The 20,728-nt window shown below is 30.7% G+C and overlaps 1 protein-coding gene across 1 annotated transcript; it reads right to left on the reverse strand.

Moving 5' to 3' along the window:
* Positions 1-657: 657 nt before the first annotated feature.
* On the reverse strand, positions 658-17,602 carry LOC129976271 (uncharacterized). The gene is made up of 9 exons (XM_056089752.1): positions 17,487-17,602; positions 10,781-10,881; positions 8,536-9,749; positions 7,706-8,027; positions 6,110-6,570; positions 4,578-4,681; positions 3,309-3,580; positions 2,074-2,237; positions 658-1,426 (listed from the first exon to the last, which is right to left on the reverse strand). Exons 2-9 carry the CDS (start codon positions 10,854-10,856, stop codon positions 1,262-1,264), a joined length of 2,778 nt encoding a protein of 925 aa, XP_055945727.1. The 5' UTR covers positions 10,857-10,881; positions 17,487-17,602; the 3' UTR covers positions 658-1,261.
* Between the last annotated feature and the right edge of the window lie 3,126 nt (positions 17,603-20,728).

Below are 20,728 nucleotides of genomic sequence, written 5' to 3' on the forward strand. Positions count from 1 at the left end.
AATATCGAAAATTTTTCTAAATTTTCGTTAAAATTGTTGTTTTTTCAAAAGCTAAAGGTAATGAGTGTATTTTTTTTCTTTTAATAGTGACCTTTCAAGTCTGTTTTAGCTATATGGTACAGTCAAAAATGTTTATGTATCATTTTTTAAAAATTATCGAATTTGTCCAAACCTAGTTGCCTTATCACAGAATGAAGCATAAATATAATCATTTTTTTTTTAAAAAAAAAAAAGATTGCAAACCAGTGAATTTTAATTATTCGACTTCATGTCTTCTTTGCACCCTCAAGAAGATTTCAGAATTGTTCTAACAGGGTCAATGTCCTTTCTGAAATTTTTAAACTAAACTCTGAAATCTAGAGGTAGTATTCAAATTTAAATTTTCAGAACTGTATTTAGAAGCTCAATCTCACCATTAATACACTTACTTGTCATGTTATTTTAATGAACTGAAATGTTCAATCGCTGCTTCTCGTCAAAAAATGGAGAATATGCTAAAGATAAAAAAACAAAAGTTTAAGCAGAAATATATTTCGGCTACATTATATGGTTTTAGTATGAATGTATAATATGTAAATTCTTATATTTTGGGACTTTTTTGAGAGTGTAATCATAAATGTAAATAAAATTTCAAGTGAAAAAAACCACAGAAATGAATATTGTGCAAATAATGCATCTTTATTTTCTCACTTATAATATCGCGTTTTTAATAATTCTTTAAATTAAATAAAAACAGTAGAACAGACACTGCTGCTCAAATAACAAAAAGGCTCAATTCGCAGTAAAGAGGGAATTCGAAAGGCTACAATTAGTTCTGCACCAAGAAAATAAAAATATGAGCACAGGAACAGAATTTTGTTCTTACCAATTTGGTATACATTTAATCTTCTTGTTGCAGATAGCTCATGTATACTTTCTTTTGTGTTTCAAAGCATTAATTCTGGGATTTAATGCCTTATATATTCCATTTATACATTTTAGAGAAGGTATTTAAAATACGCGCTTCAGAAATAACCCATTTCAATAAAGTTTTTCAGAAAATTCCTGAATAAATTATGTATTGCCCACTTAAAAGTTAAGTTTTATCTTCAGTTATTTACAATTAAAAATTTATATACATCTAATATAGAAAGATATTTAACCACAGAATTAGCCTTGAAAATGTTTCCGAAAATTGTCTACCAGTAGACAATTTCCATTTGCAACATACAAAATTGATGAGGTTTTGAAATATCTTCCTACAGAATAATAAGGTAACACTTTAGCCAAATCTGTAAATGACGGTCTCAATCCAGCTTCTGTATTTGGCAATGTTGACGTAAATTCCGGGGACTCCTGGCTGTCCACAGCCGATTCCCCAGGACACAAGCCCAGCGACCTTCCAGGTGCCTCCATGATCGCAGACCAAAGGACTACCACCGTCACCCTGGAAGTAAACATAAAAGTTACACAGTGTTTGTCTTAATTAACTTACAATTATGCACTGAAATAACTTCTTAGAGATTCAATAAAGGTCTCTATGAGTACGTGGAAAGAGTTCATAAAAGAGAATTCAAAATAAAATCAATTCACTCGTTTTCCAAATGTATTCCAAACCGTCATATTCAACCACAGATTGTATTTTTCCTGTTAAAAGCGGCATCTCTATCGCATCGTATTTATAAAAATGTGTTTAGCATTCAAAAACCAATCTAAGTAAATAACAATGAGTTATAAAGCGAATGATAAACACTCCAATATAATGTTTTGTCCGTCTAATTCACCACATATTCATCATCATTTCTTTATGAAAGGGCAAGTTAAAAGAAAGAATCCGAAACTGTACATTTTAAATATTTTTCTTGGTAAGTTGTATTTTTGAAGATCTAAGATTAGGATAGCAGTCAAAGTAAATCAATCAACCCATGATTATTGGTAATATTTGCAATTAATCAATCGATCAAATTAATGCCAAGCTATTAAAAATAAATAACATTAAATCTATGCTGTTTGCCTTCTAGCAGTTTAGTGCCTTATAAACAAGTTCTGTTTATGAGCACTTTATCAAAATCATTTTAGCAAAAATTTCCTTACCGTGCAAGCATCTTTCCCTGGTTCACCTCCTGCACACAAGAATCCAGGGTGCAGCTGATAGCTTCGACCTAATCTTGTCTGTTTCAGTCTGTGCTCACAGTCTCGTTGACTCAAAATAGGAACGTCCACTTCTTTTAGAACACTCTGGTACTCTCCCTGCTCACCTGAAACGAATAGAACAGGGTTAGTTTCACCGTCATTTAAAGTTCAAGGGTCTTATGTTTTAATCTATAAGAGAACAATCTTTCTACGAATTGGATTCACTCTATCTGAAATATAAAAAATTCCACATATTTCAGAAGTAAAGTAGATTGGAATTTTAATATACAATCAAAGTCGGGATCTTATTTTCTGTAAATCATAAATATTTAAAGATTTTTTTGAAAGATTTTTCTTCTAAATTAAAACTAATAGATTAAAATAAAATAATTCTTATCCAGCCCATCTAAACTAAATACTCAATCAAACAAAAGAGAATGCTTTAGTTTGATTTGTCAACCTACTTAGATTATTATCGTATGAGAAAGTTTAATGAAGTTTGAATTGACTCTTTTTACTACAGACGAGACATGGTTGACTACAACGTTCAATAAAAAATCCGAATATATAAAAACAGAGCTAGCCGATAGCGACATCAGTTTAACGCAACAGGGTGGCGGTGGCTTGGTGGTATGGTCTCGGCTTCGGAACTGGAGGGTTTCGGGTTCGGGACCCGATTCCACCGAATAACCGTCGTGTAAGCGGATCTGGTGTACGTTAAATCATCGGGGTCAAAAGTCCTACCGCTGACCACGGTCCAAAATTACGAAGTCCGTCCCAAAGTAGCCCAAATGTTGCATTTAAACGGAACGTTAATTCTGTTCAAATAGTCCGTTCTAAACGGTCTGATTCACATTAAAACCGTCAGGGCCAAACGCTCTCCCTCTGGTATAGAAGTTTGGAGAGACGCAATGCCAGCTGAGGTGTCGTCCTCGTCATCTAACCGCGATTCACAATTATGAGGTCTGTCCCCAAAAGCCATAGTATTGCTTTAAAATGGGACATTAATGTAACTAAACCAAACCAGTTTAATGCGATTTCAGAATCGTGTACATCTTATTTAAAGCCTCATCTGTTATTGTCCCAATTAATCATATAAATTTTTCATTAACGTATTAATTTGATTTCTGTGCCTAGATATTTGACTTAAACTATATGAGAATAAAAATGAATTTAAAAGGAAATCTATTCCTTACCAAAAGCATTCTTTCCCCATCCAGTCACCCAACATCTCAAATTATCGAATTTCTCGTTCAACTCTGGCAAGCAAGCTGGCGAGATGTGGGGCAGACTTGGATCGACGGGCGATTCCAACCTCAGTAGAGCCAAATCGTTTTGCAGATTTCCAGGATAGAAATCGGGATGAACAACCACTTCGACTACGTATTTCTCAATGTAAGGATAGAATTCGTCATCCCTGTGGACGTCCCAGTCTCCAAGTCGAACTTTAAGTTCATCAGCCTGGTGTCTGTTTAAAACACAAGTAGAAATGATGAGTTCTAAACAAATATTTTATTTGCAGATTTCAAATCAATAGCTTGAAAATTTTTAATTTTAACTAACTTGTTAGTTTTCAAGGGTTGAATGTTGATCCTTTGATACATTGATTACATTAAATCCAAAATAAATTTCTTTTTCTTTCATGAAAGTTATTCATTTTTTAAAGCGTGTTTCTTCGATACATTGAAAAAAGATATTTTTATCTCTTTGCTAAGTTTTGCCCATTGAAATATTATTTTGCGCTAACTTCATATCGGCAGTTTTAATAATATAGTAATAGACATTTGCTTTTTTCTTTTCTTTTTTTTTCTAATTACAGTATTATTTTTTATTTAAAGTTTTAGTTTTTCTTCTTTCATTCATTTTGACTAAAAAATAACAATAAGAATTTTTTGAATTTAATATTTGAAAAAAAACACCTTGACATTCATCAATTGTATAGAATATTTTTAATATTTTTCGTGACAATGCGATTGGTAATTTAGATTCATTTTCAGTGAGAATTTTTTTTTCAGCTTTTTAAAATTAATAAGTATAATGTTATAATATTTCTCACCTGTTTATTTTTTATTGTTAAATGTAACTATACTTAATTACTTTAAAATGCTTCATTTGGAGAACAAATATAAAATAATCTAATTCTTTTTCGCATAGATTCCATTTTTCAGTAAATTCCTTTTTTTTTTTTTTATCAAACACTAAATGTGAGATTTCTGATAATAACTTCAAAAAGAGAGAGAGCCAATATTCTGGACTATCAAACTGATTGCCAATGGGTTGGCTGAGAGGCCACAATTAATAGTCGTCGAAAGACTTTCTTTTTATAACAATCTTTTTGACAAATTGTTTCAAATTATGATCAATCATCATTATCAAAAATTTTCACCTGCAAATTGATCTACGAATGATATATTTTATGTTAATCACATAATTTGTTTAAATCTGTAACATTTACTTGGACTTACTTCTTGAGACAATGTGCTGCTGTTGCCACCCATTGGTCAGAAATAAGGGTACCGCCACAAACGAATAAATTATTACCAGGTCCGACTTTCAAAAGTATAGCCGCCTGCAAAAGAATGCAAAACAATATTACATATATTTTACAAAAATGAATTATGCTGTTAATGTTATTTTCCTGTACAACAATACTTTCCAATTATTGATAACACAATGTTATTGTAGGACTTGCTGATAAACGACAAATGACTACTAATAATAAAAATGAATGTGGTATTGACGCTCTATAAAGCAGGCCGTTGGGTCTAGAGTTACGAAATTATGACACAAATATACTTTGGCGATTGAAAAAAAAAAATTCGTATCGAAACTATTAGTACTTGAAGTTTCAATTAGAATTTTAGTTAATTAAAAATGAATCAAAATATTGCCATGCATTTCCCTTTAATAATTTCCCACAATATTGTGGCACAAAAATTATTTTGACTCTTCTTCAAAATACAATAAAAATTATTTTTTCAATGATGCCGATTGTATTATCGTTAAATTTTCCCTCCTTATTTCAGCAAGGTTTTAGTTTTTTTACTTTTTTTTATAGTTGGTAACGATATTTCTTTGTTATAAAGGAAACTCAAACTGTTTTCTTTATTCAAACAAATGTTTAGAGGAGTTTATTTTCCATTGTTTAATACCAAAAAAAAAAAAAATTAATGGAGATGTTTTTTGTACTTTTCGGCAAACTTCAAAATTAATTTTGCTTTCTGTTTTCATTTCTATAATTTTTTTATGATATCTATGAGCAATACTCTTACATCTTAAGTATCAAATATATACAGTAAGTTGAATGATACTGGTTGCTAATTTTTTTTTCACATTTTAATCAAGCCAATGTGCAGTTAAATACAAAAAAAAACACTGTGATGTTTTCATGTTGGAATATCAACTTATTATAGGCATATTTTACACAAGAAATCAGAAATGAAGTTAGCGCTGAATATGTGCAATTAGATGCGCTGCATAAGGTGCGAATATTTATATCATGGAACATGACACCCTTGGGAACACTGATGTATCGAACGAACAGAACAAAGGGAATAATAACGAGTCCTGAATGTTTACCATAATCTGCAATTTAAAGATATTTTGGAAAATGAATCCATGGAAATCAGATATGCCTATTAATTATATGTTTTATGCCATATATCTCGAAATTAATAATTAATTAATCCCCATATAATTTTCCTCGTGCTTGTTAACCTGAGGCCACGGATTATCGAACTTAATAATTTGCTTAATATCTAAATTTCATAAAAGAAAAAGTTTTTATCATTTTAATTTGATATGCCAGATATGCTATTCAGTAATTTGTTTAGTTAAAAATTAAAAACTTAAATTGTTTTGGAGTGAAAAAAAATTCGTTGCTCGGAGAAGTGATTTTTTAAAAAATTCCATTTTGAAGCAACAGTGATTTTAAAATAAATCATTTTACTAAAACTTGGGGGGGGGGGGGTGTATAGAAGTCGTTTAATCTTGTTACCTGCCATGGATATTCTCCAAACTCAGAAGCATCGTCGTGATATTGGAGATTATTGACTCGCCCGTGCACGCCAAGTCCATTCCTGGCTCCACACTGTCCTTGATTCACTTGCGGTTGGGGTTCGTGGTACTCAGGTTGAGGGAATACTCGTTTTGGTGGACGGGAACTTGGTGGTGGGTACACTGGTTGAGGCTGAGGGTAGCTAGGCTGAGGTTGATACACTGGTTCCTGGGGATACACGGGCTGAGGAGGACGTTGTGGTCTCCTTTGTGGAGTGTTCTGGTTCTGAGGGTAAGATGGCCTGATAGAACGATTAGGGTTCGGTCTTGTGGGAGGAGGATGAGGAGGAAAACTTTGTGGTGGTTTAGGTTGAGGGAATACTGGTCTTGGTCTACGTTGAGGTGGTTGATGTTGTGGAACCCCTTGAGGAACTAATATTATTTGCTGCTCTTGAGGATGACCTAAATAAAATTGAAAAACAATTATATAGAAAAATAGAAGAGAGGATTAAATAGAAGAAAAGAAAGAATTATATAGATAATAGAAGAATGAATATATAGAAGAAAAGAATTATATAGATCATTGATTTTAACAAGCCTCGTGAAAATCAATGTCCTGAAGTTGTGGACTTATCCAACAGCGAGTTGCTTCTAATATATTTTGAATTTTTAACGACACAATTAATATTTGACACTAAAAATGATAAATGTTTTTTAAAAAAAGAAATTTATGAAATATTTCATCAACAGTGTGGCGCAAAAAATCATGCATCAACAATTAATGAATGGCACCAACATCTGCTTTAATGAGATTGTGGCTAAATAAATTAATAGCATAAATTCAGTCAATATAAACATCGTGTATGAAGTGAATTGTCCAAAATTGTGAATAGTCAATTAATTAAATATATAATATCATATATTCCTGAATATTTGTGTAACCATATTTAGAATATTAACTCTGATTCTAAAATTCACAATTCAAATCTTGCCATTCTCAACAAATTATAATAGATTGTGTCTTTGTATAAAATATTCTAGCAGGAATAATTTACTTTATAATTCCCATAAAACATCAGATTTATAAAAGTAGAATTGCAAATTTAAAAATATGAAATTATATAAATGGAATACTTCATATCATATTTGAATAACAGCTCAACTTTCTGTCGACCACTGTTGATGTATTAGGCAGATTACTTTCTTTTTTTTATCGTATTGGTTGCAAATATTTCTCCCGACAGTGGATTAAAATATGATTATCTGTTCATCATGAAGTACGAATCGATATTCGCTTAGTAATTTTGTACATTATGGTAAATAAATACTAAAATATAAGTGAAAATTTACTTGAATTTTTAAACCACAAAACAACATTAGCATAATCGTATTTAATGGTGTTATTATTCATTAATTTTTAAACTAATTTCACATAAAAATATCATTTACTAAAGATTAATGTTAGCTTTGTGAAGTTGTTATTCTCAAAAGCTGTAGGCATTTCACAAATGGAAAAAATATTTATACCAACTGCCAGCCAAGTTAGTTTGTTAGTCCTTGTTAAAGCGAGTAAATTTGAATAAATATGGTAAATCACCTGACTGTGAATCTTGATTAACGATATACACATTTTGTTCCTCTCCGTTACCTTGGAATTGCTGGAGATTGATGCCTTGGAGTCCTGGTGGCAAAAGACCTGGTGGAAGTTGACTGAAGTCTCCAGCAGGGTGAGGAATAGGATAGTTATCTGGACTGAATGGCAAGAGTCCACCTGGAGCGCCCCTTTGAGGCACCTTGCAACACCTACGCAGCAAACCACAGCTGTCTCCTACGTTACTGAGACCTATCATTCTCGCCATGATGTCTTCGGTGTATGGAGCAAGAGTTTCAGCTTCAACGATATCATCTGTGGCTTTAGTCTGTTGTAAAAAAGTGCAGATCAATAAATTACATTGTTTCTAAATTAAAGCAGCAAACACTATTTTGTATATCATTGGCTTATTGATTATAAAAGGATTGTCCTAGGGATATATGTTCGATTAAAAAAATTTTGAGAGGTCTTGATTCTCCTTTTAAGCATTACTATTTGTAAAACCTAAGAAATTTGATTACTTTTTAGTTTTGAAAAGGAAGAATTTAAATTCAGTATTGATTTTTTTTTCTGGTTAGATGTAAAGATTTTATATAAATTTCCTTTATAAAGAAATTGAAACTTATATTAGATACTTTTTTCATGAAAAACCAAGAAAATCGAGGCCTAATATATGACTTTTAATAGCTGATATGATATTAATGTTAATTTATTAATCAATTTAGCTAATTTCTTTGCCATTTTAATCCGATAAACTTTACACATAATATATATTTTACGTTCAACAAATAAATAGAAAGAAATGTATTTATACAAAAAAAATGCTAAGAACTTACTTCATTTCCCGCACTCCTTTTGGAGACTTTTCTTGCAGACCTTTCATCAATATCATCTTTTTCCAAAGATCTTCCATAGTTGGCCAAATACCCATTTCTGCACAGGTAGAAAGGTACACAGATACATTTCTCTTCATTTCCTTGATCATTACTGAGAATATAATTTCCATTCGTGAGCTCATATATTCCTTCTTGATCGAATTGTTTACTTCCTGGTCTGAACTGCTTTGCAGTAGTATCTTTGGTTGCATACCTTTCGTTTGTTGGAAGAGGTTGTGGCGCATAGGGTCCGGCTGGAACATACGGTTCGTCGTCATCATCCCTATCTGGTTTTGAAGTCACGAGAAAGTGTCCATTTGTTTGTGATTCTGACTTAGCGACGTCTTGTTGATTCTGGGCCAAAAACTTCTGTTGAGACTCTTGGTAAGTGGGCCTTTTGTGGTAGTCATTTGCGGAAATATAACGAACGAGCTCTTTTTCTGGAACAACAGCATATTTGTTTTTATTCTGTTGATTGTTTGTTACTGGGTTCTGGGGAGGAGGAATGTAATACTTATGATTTGATTGCTTTGCTTCATGGATTCTCGAACCAAACTCTTGTTTCTGGGGATTTATAGCCTTTTGATATGCCTGGCGATTGATTTTTTGCGAATCTGTGGATGGGAGATAATAATTATCAGACTTGGTTTGTTCTTCCTCGTCGATAGGAATTGGTGGATAAGGTCCATTATAGTACAAGTCATCTTCCTGTCGCTTCTTTGATGAAGATTTGGCTCCATCATCATCATCTCCCTCTTTACCAGAAAAGGATATAATGGGAATGAAACCTTGGAGGGACAGTTTACGGTTACCTGGATCGTCATTCAGAATTCTTCCTTCTCTGACGTTGCCTAAAATGTCGAGGTTCATCGCTTTTGAACTTCTACCTCTGGTGACGTTCGCTGGAGCAAAATCATCAGAGAAAAGTTCGGCCAAAAAGGAACTTCTGCCGCTTGTAATGTTGGCTGGCAAGAAAGCTTCGCTATCGAAAACTCCTGGTGAGAATATTTGTGTATCAGTGTCATTTTTTGACGATGACTCGGTTGCTGGGGCTTCAGAAGTTACAGAAGCAGTTGATGCGGTTGTGCTTTTGGGTATCAGTTCATCAGCCGTTTGGGAGTCTGTGGCACTCGTTGTGGAGTTCCAGAACCATTGCTTCGAACCTTGTTGAGAACCTGCGTTTGGAATAAGTACATGTCATTTTTTTATGCTTCATTTCGCTAAATTCTAAATTATTTTCGGTAAAATTTTGATGAGTAGTGATGAAAATGTATGAAATTGAAAATAAACATGACATCCACGAAATTGATTACAATGAAATAAATATTATATGCTTAACCTTAATCAGAATTTTTCCAGTGCAAATAAAAACTTAGTTTTTAGATTCTTTATGAATAAATTCCACAATTTATTAGGCCAAACTAGTAGAATACCATTCAACTACTTCTAAACAATTTTATTGTGAATACTAAAATAAATAGTTATTCATTCACAAAAACTGTTAAAATATACGGGTAAATTACTTTGATATTTTTTGATTATTTGTCAAATATTCGATAACTCAAAATTATGAAGTTTGCAAATCAATATTGTTAAAGAAGGATATTTTGTACAATTTTGCTTATTAGTTGCATTATTTTAATTACCAACAAAATAAAGACATTCATCAAATACAATATTTCGATATTAAGTCAAAACCAAAATTAGATATTTATTTTAAAAATATATAATCAGTTTTTTTTTCTTTCAGAAGAATGAAATTCTTCTTACCTTTCATACATGATTCTAAATTTAAATTTATGAAACTTCAAAATTGTAACTTATAATTAACTTATATTAACATAAAAAAACTGTTCATCTGTAATTAGTCACTTAACAGTTTTAAGTTGTTAGAAAAAAAAATGTATAAAAAAGTAAAAACTCATAATTTTTTTGGTTTTGACTTAATATCAAAATATTGCATTTGATTAATGTCTCTCTTTAATTTGTTAGTAATTAAAATAATGCAACTAATATATATATTTTTTATATATATTAAGATATATAAAAATTTATTTTTCTAAAAAAAGTTTTTAAAATTCTATTTGTTAAAAAGATTTATATTTCACCCTAACTAAGCAAAATCTTCAAATTTTAGTGCAACTGGAAAACAAAACATTTAAGAATGAATATCAATGTAAAAATATAAAATTGGCTATAAACTTACCAGCCTCAGACTGCGAAGCAACCATTGGTGTCCACACCAACAGACAGCAAAGAGCTGCAAATCCAATTTCTTTCATGTCTTCAGTTACTCGGAATATCTACCTGTTGACGGAAAAACGAATAAGAGCTCTACCAAAATATACTATGCTAAACTTCATTTCATGTGTAAAACAAACACGGTGTCTACCCTTTCAAAAGATGACATACGATCAGTTTCAGATTACAAGACTAGCACTTTTCAGCGCTTGAACTTCGCTAAGAGGTGCTATGCAGAAAGATGAGCGATTTTTGCGCTTCTAATTCTTTTTTCTCATCCCTCTCCTTTTTTTTTTTTTTTTTTTTTTTGACGAAGTAAACTCTCCTGATGTTTTCGCAAAAGTATGAAGACTTTCAGAATCGGAAAAAAACGGTACACTCACACACGCGCACAAAAAATAATAATAATAATAATAAAATAAAAAAAATTTAAGATGACTAAACGCGTTAATGAAGGGAGCTCACTTTAATTATCATTCAACACACAGGTAGGTAAAGGCAAAGGGAAATAGCACGGAAATTAAACTTTTCAATACAATGCAATCTATACAATCCCAAAAGTTATTGGTCTAACTTTTAAAATTTAATATTAAATTATATTTTATTAAAAGTAAACTGAATTCTCTGATAAAAAATTTAAGCAATAGGATAGTGAGTCCTATCGTTCTAATATTATCGACACAAATCTCTTTTTACTACAAACATAAATATTTGACACAAAATAATATTTTATAAAAAGAAAACAAACGATCCAAACACTATCTTCTAACTTTCGAAAGTATTTCTCAAGAAATAGAAATAAAATTCTCTGTAATTTTATAACTTTGCTATAAATGATACTAAAATCATTTTTTGCCGTAATCGCAAATAATTTTCATCGTAAAATATCCTTATATAAAAAATAAACTAACAATGCAAAAACTGTTTGTTGAAAACTGATGTATCAAATTCGAAAATTTTAAATTTAAATAATAAGCAAACTAACTCAAAGGGCGTTGAAATGTTTTCAGACTGACATAATCGGCACCAAAACATCTTTACCTATATTTAGAAAACCGCTTCGCCTCTCCTCTTGCCTGACCAATCACACTCAGTTTCAGTTTTCTTCTGAGGCAATCAGTATCAGCAACGAGGAGGAACGAGTCAACAAACTTTCCAAAGGGACTCCTCGTTTTTGTTTCTGACCCACATAAACGAAACGCTTCTAGGTCAATGCGAGGGAAGGTGCCCCGAGTAGGACTTTTCGCGGATCTTCCTCGAAAATTCGTTTCCAAAAAAAGAAGTTAAGACACCGTTGAGTTGAGTAAAAACTGAGAAGTCATGGTCCTCATTTGGAATATTTTTCTGTTTTTTTTTTAATTGCATTTAAATCCTGTTTGTTCAACCAGTCCAGTTCAATCCTTTCAGTCCATTTAAAATTCCAAATAACTGCGATTTGGAGCCATCCATTAAAAAATGTAACATAATCAAAGTAATTTGAAATAAGTCCCTTGAAACAACAATACCCCTACCCCTTCCCTTTTTGCCGAAACTTCCGTATTTATGGATTGCATTGCATCCCATTAATTGGAAGTGGGAAAAAAAATTAGGCAAATAATAAAATTATTATTCCAACAAATAGATACTAGGAAGAGACAGAAAGAACATTTTGTCTTTTCATTCTCTGTAAGTGTTCGGAAAATATTTTGCCTTTTAGTTTCATTAGATTCAATAATAGAAAATTCTAATCCAAATAATTACAGCATGGCTACCTGCCGAGACGCACTAAATCTCCCGCGAGCAGTTTGTATAACAACTTGACCTTGCTTCCGAAAATAAAGTTAATGATGAATTCAAGAATAAAGAATGAAGTTATCTATTTTCTGCAATGTGCCTGTCTTTTGCTGACCTTGAAACTCGCTTCCTGATCTATAAACATAAACAAGAGAACTAGTGACAAAGCAGGTGGTCACTGAACGCTTTAGTGCGTCTCCTGCAATATAAACAGACAACGAAAACTCGTCCTCGACTACTTGATGGATTAAAAATAACTTCTGAAGTATTTTTAGAAAGTTGCCCTTTGTTCTGTTTGGATGTTTAAGTTGGATGTTATGTCATAACTATTTGGATGTTAAGCCTTAACTGTTTAAGGATGCAGTTCTGCCTTTGACCTTATATTTTGAAAAATATTAAAAATTTGTATCTTTAACTTTTTAACGAAATATAAACTACTATATATATATATATATATATATATATATATATATATATAGAGAGAGAGAGAGAGAGAGATTTCAAAATTTCTATGATGCCGAAGATGATACAGATTCATTTTGTTCGGAACGTATTGAAAATACATTTTCGTCATCATCATTGTTTCTAGCTCTAATTTCATAAAGTCTGGAGCTAGGATGATGAAAGAGATTGAAAAGAATGGAACTCATTAGAGATTTTCACTGAGATGCCACATTGAAAAATTAAGGGATTCAAAATCATTTTTAAGCCCTTATTTCAAAGCTATTGTTGCTGTTGAAAAACTTATAATGGAGGCATACTGGGTGAGGTCCATTTGTTTAGTTTGAATTATATTTCTTTTTTCAAGCTAAGGAAAATTATGGGAAAATAACTCACCACCTCTTTTATTTGGATGATCCATTTTTGTGCGAGATTTTCATTCTAAATACAATACATTCTCATCCTTTAAATTGGAGCAAAATCACTCGAATCGTCTTGTGTTACTCGTTACCATGGATAAAATGTTTTATAAATGTTTTTATAAAGATAAAAACATTGAATTTTGTATCCTAAATTTACTCCATACTCTTTATCTACTCCCAGCTCAAAATTAAGATACCCATACCAAAGTAGTCCTCATGAAGCTTGAATCAAATATATCAAATTAAGCTAATAAGACATTTAATCGCGCAAGCAGAATATTTATAAGGTCTAAAAATTAGAGCGGATTATCTCGAGTGACGCATGCTGGAATAATGTTCAGTAAAAATTATTATACTTTTCAGAATCTAATTAATATCTTTGTATATTGTATTACAAGTGATAAAGAGGAAGAAATGGGTGCACTGAAGTACGCTTGAATGAAACGAAATAACATGTTTACCTATTAACTTCACCTGTGTTGGTATTTTTCTTTATGCTGCCGGCAATTATAATGTTTTAATTATGATAAAAATTATTAATTTGTCGTAAGATTAATTTTTTTTAATTGATTGGTGAAAAAAGGGAACAATCTCTTTAGGGACAATTTTTTAAAGTTAAAAAAATTATTTAATGTTTTGTTTCTTAATCTATTTTTGTAATGGCAACATAAGGAAACCTTAAAAAACTGGATTTATTTTTTTAAATATTTTATACAACAGCTTTAATTCTTTTGCTGTTTGGAATATTTTCAATTAAGAACAAATAAAAACCAATTTTGATATCAGTATACTTGAGATAGTATAGACTATAGGATATCAATATGAACCATCTTTTTAAAAATGATCGTAAATGTGCAATTTTTAATATAATTTTCTCCAATCCAAAATTTTATTTGAACTAAATATTTTGCCATTTCCGTGTTTATGCTTTTAATATCCTCTCTATCAAGCTAGAATTTCTATAAATACAGTAATTGGCTTATTTCAAATTATTAACAAACCAGTAAATATTTTTATAAAAAAGAATGACTTATTTTTGGTCTGAAGTCCGACTTTCTATTGAGTGGAGAATCAATCATGAAATCAGGTGGGAAAAAAATAACATAAAACTGTTCATTTTCAGTGTTGCAAATTAAAACTAAGCAAGTTCAATGAAGTGTAAACTCCACACGCTAGAGACTAATTAGAACTGAATCCAAAACACATAATTATTACAGTTGCATTTCTTTCATTTCTTTTCTGTCCTACTTTTGAAATTCAATTTTCATTTTCATTTCAATCTAGATTAAAAATAACCAACACTCATCCATTTTTATCTCGCAAACAATCACTAGAGAACTTAACATCAGCAAAAAAGAGTTAAGAGGAAAAAGTTTGTAGTTCTTTTGTATCAATGAGGTCACGAATCAAGGTCACAGAGAAATTGTAGGGTATCAATTATACATCAAAGATTGTTGTCATTTAAATGCAATTTAATTGTCTTTTCCATATTATTTTTATTATTTAAATTTTTTTCACTTGTTTCTCCTTAACTGCGACCGCCTCAACATTTCGAATTTTAATATCCTTTTTGTCTCAGAATACGATGAAAGTAAAATCTTTTGGTTTCAATTAAATTTCAGTTATTTTAATCCCCAAGAATTTCTAAAATCTACATGACAAATTGCATTTAAGAGCTACCTTAAATTTAAATTCTTTTGAGGTATATGAATTTGTTGAAAGTTATGACTAACATTAATAACTACTGAATACATAACTAACTAATTTTATAACTATATATCATATACAAATGCTTTCGGAAATCAAAAATTCTCTTAGTTTATAACTTAAGATACTATTTCTTGATTCTTCCACTAATTTAATGTTCTTATGGTAATGCGATTGTTCAAGACTAGCATTCTACTGCTATTAGCTACTTTGCATAGAATGACGAGTTTGACTCGGTCATTGAATTTTTAATTTTAAATCTATAGTTAAATGAAAGTGTAAAGTAATTTAAAATGAAAAAGTCTCTTAAAAAACGCTAAATGAAAAGTCACTAATGAATAGGAATTAAAATATTAATGAATGTCCAAAATAGGATGTGTCATTTTAGTTAGGAAGTTGAGTAAATTCGTAGGTCAAGTTTGCGATTCTAAGCAAAATTGAAATAAAATTATTATTATCCCTTGCACCCCCTCATGTTTTCTTGAATACTAATAATAATAATGAATAGAATTTGAGCTTCACAGAACAACGAAGAAAGTTTACCATGGATTTTGGATGTCTTTTATTCCACCGATAGGTTCAACAATTTGAAGCGAATCCCCAACGATGCTGGTCAGACGATATATTGAATTTCATTTATCTGAGTAGCGGCGTTTTTCAACTATCGCACTTACATAGTGATAGAAATACAGATCGCCCCTTCGACAAACCGGATCCATAATCTGACACAGAACTGTAATTTCAATGGTTAATTTATATTGTGTACATGAAGGACGTACAGATAAAGCTTCAATGGCTGGATTTTATACGAAACTCTACAAAATTCTATGAAAAGCCACGTTCCAAATTTTATCCTCTCAGTTTGTGGGGTTTTGAGATACCGTATTCGAAAGACCGATATTATTCCGAAAATGTGTTAATCGGCTCCAAGAATGCTAAAGTGTGAATATTCGTAAAAAGCTCAAGATCGAAACTTCTGACTATTGTCTGCCAGGAAAATCTTTAAAAAAAAAGACAATCGAAAGCTAAACAAAATAAAATATACAAATTCGGAAATAAAAGGATGTAGGGATGAAAAGACCACGTTTCAAATTTTATCTTCACAGTTTATTGGGTGTTTGCGGATAACATATTAGGCATAGGGCCCATTAATCGGCTTAAGATGGTATAAACCTTGGAAATTCATCAAAATCTCAAGATTGAAACTTTTGATTATTGCAGTACTTGGCAAGTCGTAAGGAACTTATGAAAAGACAATCAAAAGTTAAACAAAATAAATGATACAAATCAACACATAAAAGAATGAAGCTTTCTCTCTCTCTCTCTTTTAAGACTTGGAATTAAAAAAAAAAATCTTGCATTCAAACTTTTCTTGAGACAAAATGCTTTTAAAGATAATTTTTATTTTCATTATAATTCGATTCGGCAAGGTAATTAATTAATTTTGAATGTGTACTTAATGTGCGACAATGCTCGACAATTTCACAACTGTTAAACCAAATCTTCCTTTTACAATGAGTATTACAGATTTGCTTTTAATCAAAAGCTGTCAATCAAAAAATATGTTCAGCATTCTGAATGTAGTTAGAATTTCTTATTAAAGATTATTGATTTAGATCAGTGAAATTGAAGGAAATCATTAGAATTCAGCAAAGACACATTAGGAAATCTTAAATCATGAGATAACCATAGGTCATTCGCTTCTGAAGTAGAATATGTAGATCTCAGTTCGTGCATCGCAAGAGATAATTTCATCTTGTTAGAAGTGTAAATTGCGATTGAAAACTTGAAAAGAGACTGGCAGTGAAATAAACTGAACTTCATATGAATTAACAATTGCGTTTCATTCTTTAACAGAATAAAAAGAAAAAAGAAAAATGAAATGAGCAGAAAAGCAAATTTTTGAGATTACCATTTAGAAATGGTCTGATAATTACATCATTATTAAACACAATGAAAAAAAATCAACTATATATTCGCCCTAGTTTAGCAATTTAAAAATGGAAACACATTACATATTGGAGAAAGAAAAAAGCTTTTCAGAATATATTATCTAAGAAAATTTTAATTACTATTGCTGATATTTTTACTTCCAAACTACACCTCCAAAAGCGGTATTATTTAATGAAACTAAAAGCATTATTTTCACTAGTTCGGTCTTTATTTAAAAATCAAGCAGTTTTAAAATACCCATGTTCAATTACATTTTTAATTTTCTAAAATATCTTTTTATTCATTATCCAAAAAAAAAAGTTATATTTTTATATCTTTGATTTAAACAAGAAGACTTTAGTTTGAACGCAAAAGTTTAAATGAATATCGACTTACCTCCTGAAAACTGGAAACTAATTGCAATATGTATCGTTTAGTCAAGATGAACGGAAACTACTCAGACTCCGATGTCTCGTCTCATTGCTTTGGTTTCTGAAAGATGTATGTTAAACTATGGCCTAGAAAAGTTCTTTTATACTCCAAATTAAAACTTCCAAAGCGGGTCATTGCACTGTCTTGAAGGGGGGAAATCGGAAAGGTGTTCGAATGAAGAAATAATTTTGGACCCTCCAGAATGACGTCAGAGTTTTCGCTCGACCTCGTTTTTGGTGGCGGGAAAAACCCTTGTTGCTGTTTGACTTGTGACTGAAACTATCTGTCTCAGCTCCAGGTGAAAGCTTTCACTTGCAAAAACCGAAGATTGCAAAACAGTTTTCACTTTTCTTTATTTCAGTTATATGCCTCTCTCTCTCTCTCTCTCTCTTTGTAGTTTTTATTAGATAACAAATTATATTTTAGTTTTGCATTTGCATTTTTCTTTGTTCCAGTCATTTCTTTTTTTCATTCAGTTGTTTTTATTTAAGTATTTTAATATAAAAAAGTAAATCTGTTTCCAAAAAAAATCGTGTTGCACAATTCGATTGATATTTTAATTGGCAATTTCACCGTTTCAATATGTTATTTATTCTCATTGTCCTAAAACTTCAACAACAAATTAATTTTTTATACGCTTTTCTATGAGTGTTAATTGAACTGCTTATTGGAAACAGCCGAAAATAACGGTCAATCATATTGCATAATAACTATCTCTTACATTACACATGAACTCTTACAAACACATTCAATCTTTAATACATTCAGAAGATTTTATAACCTGAAAAAATCGTGTAAATTGAAATTGTACTATTCAAATCGACTATTTACCCTGAAAATAAGTTTAAGATGTGCGTGATAATCATATGAACATTTCGAAAATTCAATGAAAACAGATTTAAAAAAAAAACATTTTCAATAATGAGCTAAAAGATGACATGTCTTTATTTTAATCGTTTTCTTTATTTATAATTATCTTTCATAAATATTATGGAACTTGGAATCAGTTTTTTCTTTAATTTCACTACAAGATGACACTAATTAAATAAAATGAAAATTTAGATAAATGAATCTAATAATTAGTCTCTTAATATTACAAGGACAGAAAATTTCAAAATTCTAACATAACAGGGGATGAGGGAAAATATCGATTGCAATATTTTATATTAACAAACATGAAACGAATCAAATTAAATAAAGATGTTTAATACAGTTTAAAGCAAATATTCAGTGATTCAAGCAAGGTTGTAAACATAGTTTAATTCAGAAGGTTAAAAAAAATTACAATCTATATTGTCATCCATCTTCATTTATTTATAGCACTGTCTTTGTTTTCGTCTTGCTGACATATTCACATTACTGATGATGATTTTCTCAAGGCGCCCATCCTCCTTGCACTTTGAATTTCAGTCGATAGAGGTTCTTTAAATTACATCCATTAAAATCCGTTAATCCATAATTAATGTGACCAGAATCATCATTTGGGATATGTAAATTTTTTTTTTGTCCCGAGCATTTTACGAGTCACGATTTACAAAATACCCGGCTTTGAATTAAGTCGCATAATCATGATTTTTACTTGCAAATAAATAGATCGTACTGGAAAACTAATAAAAAAATAAGTTTTAATTTAAAAAATTAGCAAATTATCTTTTCCGACATGTAAAATTCGATTACTCTAAATAAATGATTAAAGGCATTCTACATCGTAACTCCTTTGAACACGAAGTAGAAACTCATAATGCCGACCATACGAATGATTAATTTACCATTTCCAAATCCCATAATACATTGCGTTTTTTACTAATAATTAGAATTAATATGATTCTTTGTAAACGAGGACTAAAGAATAAGAGTGAAATGTTTCAAAGACTTTTCATGTACTTAGTATTTAAGCATTTGTGTAATTTTAATATATTGTTTAAGCAGAGAAGTCTAATATCAATAAAAGTGATCGCTGGAAAACTTAACAGGTTGAAAGATTCTATTGATTTAAAAAAATAAAACAGTTGATTCATAAAACAAATTTATGTAGAATAAATACTGCTATTAAATGGTGCTGAAATATGTAATTTTTATGTTATGTTTTATATCTATAACTATATCAAATTATGGTATGGTACATTAATGTTGCATTAATTAATAAATAGAATTCCATAAAAGTATATTCTCCAAGTCTCAGAACTGTAAAGGATGTTTAAACATTAACACAAGATTTGAATTTGCCATCATTCGTGTAGTAAAGTGTCGGTAACCTATTAAAAGTACCATTTGGCAGTTGATAGTTTAGGGTTAGTAAAAATAGAGCATTAAGCGATAAAACAAAGTGTTTTCATTATTGAACAATATTTCAGAAATAATGAAAGTCTGGCGGCCACAGTTCGAAAATTTGAGAATTGGCCCCCTAGATCTTGTGATTTAACACCATTAGATTTCTTTTTATGGGGTGATTTGAAATCAAAGGTCCATGCCAACAAGCCCACAAGCATGCCTGCAATGAAGGAGAAAATTCTACGCTGCTTCAACGTAATTCAGGAAAATTTATGCAAAATGTTCACTGAAAATTTCGACAAAAGAGTAAGTAAGTGCCATCAAAGCCGTGGAGGTCATTTGCCCAATGTGTTATTCCATACATAACCCTATCCTGTGTGCTTTACGATTCAATAAAAATATAACGTTTTAAAGGGAAAAAAACTGTGCTTTTTATTTAATTCAAATCTTGCGTTAATACGTTTCCACTCTCCATTTTCACTAACCCTAAACTATCAGCTGTCAAATGATTCTTTTTGATAGGTTGCCAACACTTTACTGCACTTTTTTGCAATTTCAAATCTTACGTTAATTTTGGGACACCCTTTAGTAATGGAATTACATAACAGAAGAATCCGCCCTAATAATAAAGATGAAAGTCTGTGCGCGTGTATTTGAGTATCTGTAGATATTTTACACAACCGACCGTTCGACAAAAAGCTGTTAAATTTGCCAGAAATATTCTTTTGATGATGGATAAGACATTTGGTGCACTTTTACTCATAAATGTAATTAAAAACTTTTATTAGTTAAAAATTAGGCAAAGTTTTAATGTTTTTCAATGATAACTTCCATAAATATTAAAACCCAAAACGATTTTTGTCCATATTAAAATTCAAGCATATCTCTATTTAATGATGCCAACTAATTATTGTATGTTTAAAAAAATATTTAAT

This window comes from Argiope bruennichi, chromosome 7 (genome assembly GCF_947563725.1).
Source record: "Argiope bruennichi chromosome 7, qqArgBrue1.1, whole genome shotgun sequence".
Lineage (NCBI taxonomy): Eukaryota > Metazoa > Arthropoda > Arachnida > Araneae > Araneidae > Argiope > Argiope bruennichi.